Source organism: Mytilus trossulus, chromosome 4 (assembly GCF_036588685.1).
Source record: "Mytilus trossulus isolate FHL-02 chromosome 4, PNRI_Mtr1.1.1.hap1, whole genome shotgun sequence".
NCBI lineage: Eukaryota > Metazoa > Mollusca > Bivalvia > Mytilida > Mytilidae > Mytilus > Mytilus trossulus.
In genome coordinates, this window is record NC_086376.1 from 51,062,544 (window position 1) to 51,077,072 (window position 14,529).

Below are 14,529 nucleotides of genomic sequence, written 5' to 3' on the forward strand. Positions count from 1 at the left end.
ACATCATTGCTTATATTTTGCTTTTCAATTTCACTCTTATCTATAGAAAATATATGAAGAAAATTTGTGATTTTAGATTGGTCGAGAGGAGAGTATTCTTCATGAATGGTTAGATATCTGTGTTACTAAGGCTGGACATACCGTTGCTTTACAGAAGTTAGGACAATGTCCACTAGTGGTCAAACAGATGGTTGAAGAATGGCTTGACCATTATAGACATATTTCTCATCAAATTATACCACAGCCTGGATCATTGTCATCTCAGACATTTTCCAGTGACGGAGAAAGTGACCAAGAATAATGAACACCTTTGACTATAATTTCATCTTTAGTCAGTGATAAAGTGCATTGTTTGTTTCTTAAGCTTATTCCTATTCATTGTTGAAGCAGAATTTTAGAATAAAATGAAATTGTAAACTCTTTCTCCCTATAAAAGGCTTTCAAATTTTGAACAGCTGTTTTTGAGTTATGAAAGATAACTAACTGACGGTAAAGACTTCCTTAAATTAATGTATAAGTAAAATATACCATCTTCTTAGCTCTAATACGAAACCAAAATGTCTACTATTCAGCATTTTTGCCTCTAGTTCAGACTCCACAATTGGCTCCGGTTCAAATATTGAAAGAAAACCATGAAGTACTAGATTTTATATCAATATTTATAAACAGAACACTAGAATTGTATAAAAATTTAGATAATAAGGCTGAGGGAGTACAGTAAGTGCTGACAAATAGAAAATACTACTGATCCCAGTTTTTTCCCCTTTTGAAAAACAGAATGCTAATTTTACTTTTTTTTGGCTATAATATATGGATAGTGAATAATAAGAAACCTACAATGAAGCAAGTGTGTAAAATTTGAAAGAAAGATAGTATATATTAATAGTGCTAGTAATTGCATTAGAATATAATAAAAATTTCAAGTAATTATAAAGAATTGTAAAAAATTATGTATGTGTACAGGTACATGTTTTTATACGACCGCAACAATTTTTTTGCGTTCGTATTATGGTATGATGTCGTCTGCCTTGTTGTCGACATATTTGGTGTCTGGATAATAACTTTAGTTTAAGTGAATGGATCTCTATGAAATTTTATAAAAAGGATTAATACATCAAAAAGAAGGTTGGGATTGATTTTGGGGATGATGGTCCATACAGTTTTGAAATTAGGGACCAAAAAGGGGCCCAAAACAAGCATTTTCTACTTTCAGGAAATCAACTTGTGTATAAGCATTTCAATTGCTCTGAAATTGTACCATCAATGTTTAATACCAAAGGTAAAAGGTTTGGATTAATTTTGGGGGTTATGGTCTGAAATGTGTAGGAATTTGGGGCTAAAAAAGGGGCCAAAATAAGCTTTTTTTTTAGTTTCAGTCAATAACTTGTGTTTAAGTGTATAAATCTCTCAGAAATTATACTACAAGCTTTTATAATTCAAAGGGATGATTAAGGGGGGGAGGGGGGGGAAGGTTCAAATCATCAAGCAACTAGGGACAAAAAAAGGGGAAAACAAGTGTTTTTCTGGTTAAAGGACAATTTAGAAAATTTAAGGGGGTTCGCGGGTCTAAATCATTAAATAGGATTTCTCTATATTTTTCTATGAATGAACTTTATTTTAAAGTTAATAGAAAAATGAAATAAAAAAGTGGGGTCACCATTCATTTGCGCTCACAATCTGCCTTCGAAAGAAGCATACATTTGTGTAAAAGTGTTTTTTTTCTGTTATAAAGTTAATATCGAAATAAAAAAAGAAATTTATTACAGAAATCGCTTAAGTTTTACAATAATTTAGTTTAAATACAGCTTATATGGAAATCATATTAAAAAAATATAGGTCACCGATGAGTTGAAAAAGATATTTCAATTTTAAAGCCAAAAAATGGCATTTTTCCACCAAAGGGAGATAATTTGGAACTTTTTCAATGATGTATACATTTTAAAACACATCTGGGGCCAACACAAATTGATTGATTTAAATGATTTTTGTACCATATGATAAAGTAAGAACTACAAAAGGAAACAAATAAAATTTGTAATGAAAAACTAATGTTTAATTTTTTTCTGAAATTTTTATACCCTCGAGCCTCCTTAAAAGCAGTGAAGGGGAGGTAATCCAATTTAAATTTGAAGAACATTCTTATATATATGTTTGATTACTTGATTACCTCCTTTACACTGCTTGAAAATTATGTGTTAAGAAATGATGATTGGATTTCAGAAATTAAAAAGAATTTTTCTACAAATTTTGCTGTTGAGGGGATTAATATTCAACAGCATAATGTATTGCTCAATAGCAAAAACAAATATTTTTTAAGTTCATTAGACCACATTCATTCTGTCTCAGAAACCTATGATGTGTCAACTTCTTAATCGCAATCAAAATTCAGAGCTGTATCAAGCTTGAATGTTGTGTCCATACTTGCCCCAACTGTTCAGGGTTCAACCACTGTGGTTGTATTGAGCTGTGCCCTGCAGAGCATCTGGTTAAGTTTTCAATAACTTTGTGTGTTTTTTTCAGCATACAAAATGTTTTCTGAAATTTTCTGCAAAATATTTGTTTAGTATTGAATGAAAATACTTTCAGCAGGTTAAACACTTGGTTTTTTTTTGAATAATTATTATTATGAAACCATTCTGAAAGTTTACAACCTTTTACACATGAAGAATATCATGGCTCAACATTGAGAACTTTAGTATGAAATCCAAATTATTTTGTAGTGATCTCAAGTTATTTACAACTTACAATAAAAAGCTGTAGACTAATGGAAATTGTGTCTAAAATAATAAAAGTGTTTTTTGTTGAGCCTGAAAAATCGAGACATAGCTATCCTACATTCCTTTGGCGTCGTGGTCAGCGGCGTCCACAAATATTAACTCTGTTGTTAAAGTTTTTGAAATTTTAATGACTTTCTTAAACTATCCTGGATGTCTACCAAACTTGGACAGAAGCTTGTTTATGGTCATAAGATAGTATCCAGGAGTAAAATTTTGTATAAAATTCAATTTTTTCCGTATTTTACTTATAAATGGACTTACATGGACTTAGTTTTTCTGCGGAGAAATATAACATTCACTTTGTGGTTAAAGTTTTTAAGATTTTAATAACTTTCTTAAACTATCCTGGGTTTTTACCAAACTTGGACAGAAGCTTGTTTATGATCATAAGATACATGTAGTTTTCAGAAGTAAATTTTGTAAAAAAATAAATCTATTTTTTCCATATTATACTTTTAAATGGACTTTCTGCCAGGAAACAACACATTAACTTTGTGGTTAAAGTTTTAAAAATTTTAATAACTTTCTTATACTATTTGATTTGTACCAAACTTGGACAGAAGCTTGTTTATGATCAAATGCTAGTATCTAGAAGGAAATTTTGTTTTCTTCCAGTTGACATTGCATGCAGTCTGCAGTTAAAGTTTTTATACGACCGCAAATTTTGAAAATTTTTTCGTCGTATATTGCTATCACGTTGGCGTCGTCGTCTGCGTCATCGTCGTCGTCGTCTTCCGAATACTTTTAGTTTTCGCACTCTAACTTTAGTAAAAGTGAATAGAAATCTATGGAATTTTAACACAAGGTTTATGACCATAAAAGGAAGGTTGGTATTGATTTTGGGAATTCTGGTCCCAACATTTTAGGAATTAGGGGCCAAAAAGGGCCCAAATAAGCATTTTCTTGGTTTTCGCACTATAACTTTAGTTTAAGTTTATAGAAATCTATGAAATTTTGACACAAGGTTTATGACCACAAAAGAAAGGTTGGGATTGATTTTGGGAGTTTTGGTCCTAACAGTTTAGGAAAAAGGGGCCCAAAGGGTCCAAAATTAAACTTTGTTTGATTTCATCAAAATTGAATAATTGGGGTTCTTTGATATGCCGAATCTAACTGTGTATGTAGATTCTTAACTTTTGGTCCCGTTTTCAAATTGGTCTACATTAAGGTCCAAAGGGTCCAAAATTAAACTTAGTTTGATTTTGACAAAAAATTAATCGGTTGGGTTCTTTGATATGTTGAATCTAAAAATGTTCTTAGATTCTTGATTATTGGCCCAGTTTTCAAGTTGGTCCAAATTGGGGTCCAAAATTAAACTTTGTTTGATTTCATCAAAAATTGAATAAATGGGGTTCTTTGATATGCCAAATCTAATTCTTCATTTTTGGTCCTGTTTTCAAATTGGTCTACATTAAAGTCCAAAGGGTCCAAAATTAAACTAAGTTTGATTTTAACAAAAATTGAATTCTTTGGCCTCTTTGACATGCTGAATCTAAACATGTACTTAGATTTTTGATTATGGGCCCAGTTTTCAAGTTGATTCAAATCAGGATAAAATTATTATATTAAGTATTGTGCAATAGCAAGTCTTTTCAATTGCACAGTAATGTGCAATGGCAAGAAATATTAATTGCACAATATTGTGAAATAGCAAATTTTTTTTTAATTAGAGTTATCTTTCTTTGTCCAGAATAGTAAGCAAGAAATATCTAATTGCACAATATTGTGCAATAGCAAGAATTTTTTTTAATTGGAGTTATCTTTCTTTGTCCAGAATTAACTTAAATCTTTGTTATATATAATATACAATGTATATTCACTTTTTACTATCAACTGATAAATTTAAATAATCTTTACCATTCAGTGATAACAAGCAGTTTTTTTACATCTTAATATTTTATGATGTATTTAAATGAGTAGTTATTGTTGCAAACTCCATTAGAATATTTTAATTGAGATTAGTTTTGGAATACGGGAAAGGGGGAGGTGATTAAAAAATTGGGTTCAATTTTTCTCATTTGAAATTTCATAAATAAAAAGAAAATTTCTTCGAAACATTTTTTTGAGAGGATTAATATTCAACAGCATAGTGAATTGCTCAAAGGCAAAATAAATATATTTTAAGTTCATTAGACCACATTCATTCTGTGTCAGAAACCTATGCTGTGTCAACTATTTAATCACAATCCAAATTTAGAGCTGAATCCAGCTTGAATGTTGTGTCCATACTTGCCCCAACTGTTCAGGGTTCAACCTCTGCGGTCGTATAAAGCTGCGCCCTGCATCTGGTTTTTATAACAAATTAAGGCAAGATGTTTGTTCAAATGTTGTTTTTTTAACTAAAATAAACCCATGAAAATTATAGTTACCTAACAATGTTTAGGAAAATCTTGTACACTTAATTAACCATGTCCTAAATTTTCATAAGTTCTGGAAAACATGTTTTTCTTGAGACTGTCATACTTTTGAAGATTGAGCTTTACTCAATTTGAAGTACACAGACTGTTTGTTACACATTATTTACTCATAAAGATTTACTATAGAGGAGTCAATTTCAAAAGGAGGATAATACAAGAAGAAAAGCTGGAGGTCCTATCTCTTTTAGGTTATGATATGAAGAAAGGATTCCATGAGTACACATTTTGTTTGCTTAAGAAATTTCCATTTGATTTTTTTCTCGCACTTCTTTACAGAATAAAAATTAAACTAGTACATACTGCATTGTACAGATTTTTCAATGCATTCTGCTCAAATATTTATTTTTGAAATTTGGCATTTTGTTTTATAATCCCAGGATGGACTAGAAATCAAAAGCATTGCTGTTAAAATTGGGAAAAGAGTAATTTTGAAAAGGCTGTGGCATTCACTGAAGGGTATTAAACTAATAGAATGTTGGTTTAAATTATACTGAATCAAAAGGTGCTTTGTTGTGATAATAATTAGCAGATATAATATCATGTAAATTTATATATTAATGATGTTGTATTATGATCTCTTTAAAATAACCAATACATTGGAAATTGTCATAAAAAATCATGTTTACTCTTCCTGAATTTTTTGTATTCAATCAATAACATAATATTAAACCTTGATTTATCGAAATATTATGTTCACTTAGATACTGTTATTGAAAATGTTTGGTTTTTCAATGGATGTTTGTCTCTTGAAATCATAGTACATATTTGCATATTCTAAGATTTATTATTACAGAGTCTTGAAAGATGTTTAGAACAGTCCTTAGGTTTTAATGCTTCATGAATTATCTCTGAAACTGTAATGACTTCAATTGTTTTCTTTCTTAATCTCAGGGTTACTAGAATTATTTTACTTTTTTTAATAAAAGACAGGTTCTGTAGTTATTCCCCTTAGTTTTGAGTTATCTCCCTTATTAACATCGATCCCATTCATTCAGGTATTATGCCTTTCTTATGGATTGTTTATAACTGTTACAGGGTCAAGTTTTTGTTGTTTGTTGTATTATATATCACACATGTTGTAGATAATATCACTAATGAATTGTATGATATATTTGTTATTATATGAAGACGTTTTTTCTCGTTTGAAAAAATCATACCGAAACAAGACAATTTAAAAGTTCAATGACAATGTGATTGCTATTTTAATTGCAGTTTCCCTTATTTTATTTACCAAAAAGCTTGAATTTCTATACCTGAAAATTAAAGAAGGAAGTTTGCTTCTTTTTTTTAAGTAAATTGTTAAAATGAAAATTACTACTTCTTATAAGAAATGAATATGAAAAAACTTTCAGCATTTTTTTGCATTAAAGATTCAGCAGGTTTGAAATAATTAAAAGAAAAACTATTTTGTTTGCTTTTGTTTTGTTATTAATTTGCTAACTTGGTGATACAGTTATAGTCTTGTTTTTTTCACCTCTTTTATTTAGTGTTTTTTCTGTGATATCAAAACTATCAAGGTCTTTTTATTCCCCATAATTTATGTACCTTTAAAGACTTAACTATTTTATATTAAAGTAGTAATAGATTTATTTATAAGTTTTATATATATTAAGGTACCAATATTATTATAAGAACTTTTTTTTTGGTACAAAGTAAATTTGAATTTACAATCCATTAGTTAGAAGTGAGGATACATTCAGTGTATACAGCTTTTCTTTTGTCATGATTTTTAACTAAAATGTAATGTCAGTCTAGCTGTGTTTCATTAACCCAAACTATAATTTATTAATTAACAGTGCTTTACAATTTTTGTTATTTTGCCAATTGTGCTTATGTATAGGTGCTATTTGTTGTTTATACATGTATAACTATCTTAAAGGGAAAGTATATTCACTTATCTTGTTCAAACTATGGTATTTTTTAACCTAGTATTAAACAAGATTGATTTAACCATTATAAGGAGCAGTAGTATAAATGTCTTAATTTGGATGAAACAGGGTTAAAATAAGGTCAATACACAACAAACACCGTGTAAAACTGGTATGAAGGTGAAATGGGCATACATGAATTTTTTACCACAGCTTCACTGAATCATTTATCAGTCTAGCTGTGTTTCATTAACCAAATTTACATATGAACAATATATTTGTTTTTTCGGATGCAAATATACTAGATCTTAAAATCAATGCATCTGTAATGCTGTCTTATACATTTTGTAAAATCTATTCCATTTTGTTTGTTCTAAACTATCATATAAGTCTTTTTTTGTTTTTCTTAAAGTGAATTTCTTAACTGGGTTTATTTAGCCTCTTTGCAAATTTTGTAGTATGAAAAAAGGATATTTACACAGGTTGATTTTTGTTGAGCCTGCAACTTTTGTTGCAGAACGCTCGACATAGGGATAGTGATCCGGCGGAGGCTACAGCGTCGTTAGCTAACTTCTTAAAAGCTTTATATTTTAGAAGGAAGAAGACCTGGATGATTCATACTTTGTATATAGATGCCTCATGTAACGAACTTTCCGTCAGTCACATGTCCAATGTCCTTGCCCTCATTTTCATGGTTCATTGACTACTTGAAAAAAAAGTTAAGATTTTTTGTAATGTTAAATTCTCTCTTATTATAAGTAATTGGTAAACTATATTTGGTAAGTGCGTACCTTGCAAGGTCATCATGCCGTTAGACAGTTTTCACTTGACATAGACCTCATTTCATGGATCAGTGAACCAGGTTAAGTTTTGGTGGTCAAGTCCATATCTCAGATACTATAAGCAATAGGTCTAGTATATTTGGTGTATAGAAGGACCGCAAGGTGTACATGTCCAACTGGCAGGTGTCATCTGACCTTGACCTCATTTTCATGGTTTAGTGGTCAAAGTTAAGTTTTTGAGTTTTGGTCTATTTTCCTAATACTTTATGGATTAGGTCAACTATATTTGGTGTATGGAAATATTTTATGATCTATATGTCTGTTACGCAGGTTTTATTTGACCTTGACCTCATTTTCACGGTCCATTGCTAAGTGTTAAGTGTTTGTGTTTTGGTCTGTTTCTCTTAATTTATAAGCAATAAGTCAACTATATTTGTTGTATAGAAGAATTTTTAGCTGTACATGTCTGCCTGGCATGGTTCATCTGACCTTGACCTCATTTTCATGGTTCATTGATCACTGTTTCGTTTTTATACGACAGCAAAATTTGAAAAATTTTCGTCGTATATTGCTATCACGTTGGCGTCGTCGTCGTCCGAATACTTTTAGTTTTCGCACTCTAACTTTAGTAAAAGTGAATAGAAATCTACGAAATTTTAACACAAGGTTTATGACTACAAAAGGAAGGTTGGGATTGATTTTGGGAGTTTTTATCCCAATATTTTAGGAATTAGGGGCCAAAAAGGGACCCAAATAAGCATATCTTTTTTTTTCGCACAGTAACTTTAGTTTAAGTAAATAGAAATCTATGAAATTTTGACACAAGGATTATGACCACAAAAGGAAGGTTGGTCTTGATTTTGGGAGTTTTGGTTCTAACAGTTTAGGAATTAGGGGCCAAAAAGGGGTCCAAAATTCAACTTTGTTTGATTTCATCAATCATTTAATAATTGGGGTTCTTTGATATGACGAATCTAACTGTGTATGTAGATTCTTAATTTTTGGTCCTGTTTTCAAATTGGTCTAAATTAAGGTCCAAAGGGTCCAAAATTAAACTTTGTTTGATTTCATCAAAAATTGAAAAGAATCCTTGGGGTTCTTTGATATGCCAAATCTAACTGTGTATGTAGATTTTTAATTTTTGGTCCTGTTTTCAAATTGGTCTACATTAAAGTCCAAAGGGTCCAAAATTAAACTTAGTTTGATTCTGACAAAAAATTGAATTCTGGGGGTTCTTTGATATGCTGAATCCAAACATGTACTTAGATTTTTGATTATGGGCCCAGTTTTCAAGTTGGTCCAAATCAGGATCTAAAATTATTATATTAAGTATTGTGCAATAGCAAGAAATTTTCCATTGCACAGTATTGCGCAATAGCAAGAAATCTTTATTTGCACAGTATTGTGCAATAGCAAGTCTTTTCAATTGCACAGTATTGCGCAATAGCAAGAAATATCTAATTGCACAATATTGTGAAATAGCAAAAAAAAAATTAATTAGAGTTATCTTTCTTTGTCCAGAATAGTAAGCAAGAAATATATAATTGCACAATATTGTGCAATAGCAAGAAATTTTTTAATTGGAGTTATCTTTCTTTGTCCAGAATCAACTTAAATCTTTGTTATATACAATATACAATGTATATTCACTTTTAACTACTGACTGATAAATTAAAAAACAATCTTTACCATACAAGCAGTTTTTTTACATCTTGATATTTTATGATGTATTTAAATGAGTAGTTATTGTTGCAAACTCCATTAGAAATTTTAATTGAGGTCAGTTTTGGAATAAGGGAAAGGGAAATGTGAAAAAAAAATTTGGGTTCAATTTTTCTCATTTGAAATTTCATAAAATAATGAAAATTTCTTCAAACATTTTTTTGAGAGGATTAATATTCAACAGCATAGTGAATTGCTCTAAGAGAAAACAAAAATTTTAATAGATATAGGAAGATGTGGTGTGAGTGCCAATGAGACAACTCTCCACCCAAATAACAATTTAAAAAGTAAACCATTATAGGTTAAAGTACAGCCTTCAACATGGAGCCTTGGCTCAAACCGAAGTTCATTAGAACACATTCATTCTGTGTCAGAAACCTATGATGTGTCAACTATTTAATCACAATCCAAATTTAATGCTGGATTCAGCTTGTATGGTGTGTCCATACTTGCCCCATCCGTTTAGGGTTCAACCTCTGTGGTCGTATAAAGCTGCGCCCTGCGGAGCATCTGGTTTTAATAGATCAAATGCACAATTCAAATCTTATTCTGAAGTAAATTATAAGGTGGTAAGAGAATATGTAGTGAATAAGTTGAGGAGAAGATTTTTTTTCTGCTATTTAAGATTGTGAATTGCATGATATGTCCCCTTCAAGGTAATAATTTTTATTGTGTATTTTTCCCCAAATTGTTTGATTTTTATAAAAACATTTTATTATATGAATTTATATCATATGATACGTATTTTATTTGACCCAAGAGGCATTTAGTATTTTCTTTTTAAAGATTGAAAGATATTTTCACTTTAGTAACTACATTTGATATCAATTAAGTCAGTACAATCTTTTTGTAGAACTGCTAACAACTGTTTAAGAAGTAGGTTTTAAGATTTAGAAGCAACTATCAATATAACAAAGGACTCTTTCAATTGATGAGTGTGGGTTAAAGAATTCAGCTGACTGCTGGCAATAGTGATGCCTGGGTACAAAGTGTTGGATGTGTGAAACTTCTGACTTTGACAACAAAAACCATTAGAATTTAATATATAAATGTTCCCCTGTTCTATGAGATAAATTGGCCATCAGGCATTGTGATCCACTTCTTTGAAGAATTGTTTTCCCAAGGCTGTATATTTTATTGAGGGATGCATTTACTTCATTGAAAACCAAGGCAAAAAGCTGGGGTTAAATCAGTGATGTGTAGTGATTATTATAGCTTGAACTTTACATGTGCAATAATATGATAAATGGCCTCGTAGATTTAGTATCCTGAGTTATTGTTTTTTTCTATGATTCAGATAGAACCTAGTCTGTAATTACAGTCAAACCTGTGTAAATTTCTTTTGTAGGTAGTGATTTGCTAATTAGTGATGTCCTTTTTGGTAGTTTTGACTGTTTATTTAAATTTTAGATGCCATTTATATTCTAAGAAATTATGTAAAAGATGAACACTTTAGAATAAAACTAGTTTTGTGAAGGGGACAAAACTTCTTGATGTTTGATCTCTAGATATAATAATTTCAAAGCTTAATGTAAAATTATAAGTTCTGTGTTCAGGTAATCTGTAGGTTGTATAGTATATTATGAAACCATATTTTATGTGTCTGAAAATATTCAGTAATATTATTCATAGAATTAAACACATTGTTTTCCAATTAAAGATTTTATCCAATGGTGTTTATTTTATTTCTTCTGAAGAACATTCTAAGCTGGTATGAAGGTCCCTGATAAAAAAAAATACAAATTTGAACATCCACTCTTAACCAATAATTAATGAATTAGTCTTTTCTCAGACACCATGCAAGCAAAAGGTTAACTGTTTTTGGTGTATGGAAATATTGTCAAGTTAGCAATAGGTCAACTATACATGGTATATAGAATGATTGTAAGGTGAATGAACATGGCAATGAACTCATTTTCATAGTACATCTGTCAACTTTTTAGCTCACCTGGCCCAAAGGGCCAAGTGAGCTTATGCGATCACTTGGCATCCGTTGTCGTCCGTCATCTGTCGTCGTAAACTATTTCAAGAATCTTCTCCTCTGAAACTACTAGGCCAAATACTTCCAAACTTTAACTGAATGTTCCTTAGGGTATCTAGTTTATAAATTTGTTTCCGAAGTTTTGATCTATCAACAAACATGGTCGCCATTGCTAAAAATAGAACATAGGGTCAAATGCAGTTTTTAAATTATATCTCAAAAACTTAAGCATTTAGAGCAAATCTGACATGGGGTAAAAATGTACATTAGGTCAAGATCTATCGGCCCTGAAATTTTCAGATGAATCAAACAACCCATTGTTGGGTTGCTTCCACTTAATTGGTAATTTTAAGGAAATTTTGCAGTTTTTGGTCATTATCTTGAATATTATTATAGATAAAGATAACCTATAAACAGCAAAAATAATCAACAAAGTAAGATCTACAAATAAGTTTATATGACCAAAATTGTCAATTGACCCCTTAAGGGGTTATTGTCCTTTAATGAAAATTTTTCACAATTTGTTCATCATATTTGCTAATCTTCTCCTCTAAAACTACTCAACCAAATTCAAAAAACCTTCAACTGAATGATCAGTAGGGTGTATAAAATAAAGTTTGTGTTTTATTTTCTATTTCGTCAAAAAACATGGCCATCATGGCTAAAAATAGAACACAGGGTAAAATGTAGCTTTTGGCTTATATCTCAAAAACTCCAGCATTTAGAGCAAATAAGACAAGAAGTTAAAGTATTTATTAGGTTAAGGTCTACTTGTGAGATGAGAGATTTAACCAAAAAAATTAAGGTGAGCGATTCAGGCTCTTGAGAGCCTCTTGTTTTTCTCACTTTTACAATACAAAAAAGCCATGGGTGAATATTATTTGGTGTACAGAATGATTGCAAGAAGCACATGTCTGTCAGGAAGGGTTTATCTTACCTTGACCTCATTTTTAGCTCACCGTTCCAAAGGAACAGTGAGCTTTAGCCATCACTTTGCGTCTGTCGTCCATTGTCCGTCTGGTGTAAACTATTTCAAACAACTTCTCCTCTGAAACTACTTAACCAATTCCAACCAAACTTAAGCTGAATCATCCTTAGGGTATCTTGAATAAAGTTTGTGTTTTATTTTCTGTTTCATCAAAAAACATGGCCACCATGGCTAAAAATAGAACATAGGGGTAAAATGCAGTTTTTGGCTTGTATCTCAAAAACCAAAGCAGTTAGAGCAAATCTGACATGGGGTGATAGAGTTCATAAGGTAATGTTTTATCAGCCCTGAAATTTTATAGGTGTAACACCACTAATTCAGGCCAGGCCAGAAAGCACATACCAGAAAGTAGTACATATTTAAAGCAAAATAGTTCCTACGCATGAGTGTAACTTTCAAAATATGTAGTATATTTAGGTATTTTTGGCATCAAATGAAAGCTGCAGGACTGGTGATCATTGTAGAACACTTTTGGACTTTTAATTTTAGATATTTAAAAAACTGCAGCAAATTTTTAAAAGAGGGTACATTTGGTCTGTTGATCAAATCTGAAGTACCTGTTTCGGTACATCCGAAGTTCTGGGAACCAGTTCTTTCTTATATGCCATGTAAGCCATGCTGATTTTTTCAGTATAAAGTGTTGCTTTGACATGCAATGATTGCCACTTTATTTGAACTTAAAATGAAAGAGGTGTGCCTGGTTGAAATGGAGGAATTTAACATAGAAAGTAATGGGACCATGAATTAGTGGTGTACTTCCTATAGGATTGAGGTTGTGGAGTTATGACTCAATCTGTTTATGAATTAGGGACAAAAAATGGGGAAAACAAGGGTTTCCTGGTTAATTGACTATTACTTTAGCTTTATTTCTTCATGTTGGTACTCTTTGCTATTTTTTTGCTAGTTCTAGTATGAAATATTTTAAACTGTTTCTAGAAACATCAAATACTGTACAATTTTTCTCATTTCAGATTCCAGAAATTAGAAAGAAAATTTCTTCAAATATTTGTTTTAAGCAATTAATATTCAACAGCATAGTGTATTATTGCTCAAAATCAAAAAAAAAATTGGTAAGTTCATTAGACCATATTCATTCTGTGTCAGAAACCCATGTTGTGTCAACTTTTTAATCACAATCCAAATTCAGAGCTGTATCAAGCTTGAATGTAGTGTCCATACTTGCCCCAACTGTTCAGGATGCGACCTCTGTGGTCCTATAAAGCTGAACCATGCAGAGCATCTGGTTGGTTATTATCTTGAACCAAATATAGAAAAGAAGATATCTTGTATGATAATCAATGAGCCAGTTATTTGTAAGCATCTTCAAGTCAACTGCAGTTAATCACCTTTTAAAAACCTAATAAACTTCAAAATCTCACACCAAACACCTTTTCTTTTGCTTTTGAAGAAAGTATGACAAAAAACTGCATTTTCAAACACTTATTAATATACATTAAACCATTAAACCAAAAAAACAAACTATGATGTAATTGGACACTTAAACTCCTAAACGAAAGATAAATGCCATAAAATCAAGGTGAGCAATTCAGGCTCTTGAGAGCCTCTTGTTATGGTTCATTGGCCAATGTTAAGTTTTCCTGGTTATGTCTGTTTCTCAGGTATTGTAATCTATAGGTCAGCTTTATTTGGTGTATAGAATAATTTTATGTTGTACATGTTTGCCTGGAAGGTTACTTCTGACCTTGACATCCTTTATACATATATCATTGATAATATTCATATACAAATGTGGTATAATTATACCCCCACTTTAAAAAAGGGGGTATACTAAACTGTTTTACCTCTGTCTGTCCATCCATCCGTCTGTCCCATGAATATTTTCATTGCATTTTTCTTAGGAACTACTTGACGATTATACAGTTCAGCTATACCGTGTGATGCATTTTTATATTCATCACTCAACAACTTCCTATTTACCGAATACTCATTTTACACATGATAGCCAAGTTAAAACTTTTGTCATATTTTTCTTA

At 30.9% G+C, this 14,529-nt stretch overlaps 1 protein-coding gene across 2 annotated transcripts in view; it reads left to right on the forward strand.

Moving 5' to 3' along the window:
* Positions 1–11,237, forward strand: part of LOC134715475 (ubiquitin thioesterase Zranb1-like) — a 29,574-nt gene extending 18,337 nt beyond the window's left edge. For both annotated transcript variants that reach the window (XM_063577668.1, XM_063577669.1), the window contains exon 8: positions 77–11,237. In XM_063577668.1, the coding sequence (XP_063433738.1) occupies positions 77–301 (225 nt within the window). In that variant the 3' untranslated portion in view covers positions 302–11,237. The remainder of the gene's footprint in view (positions 1–76) is intronic.
* Positions 11,238–14,529: the final 3,292 nt, after the last annotated feature.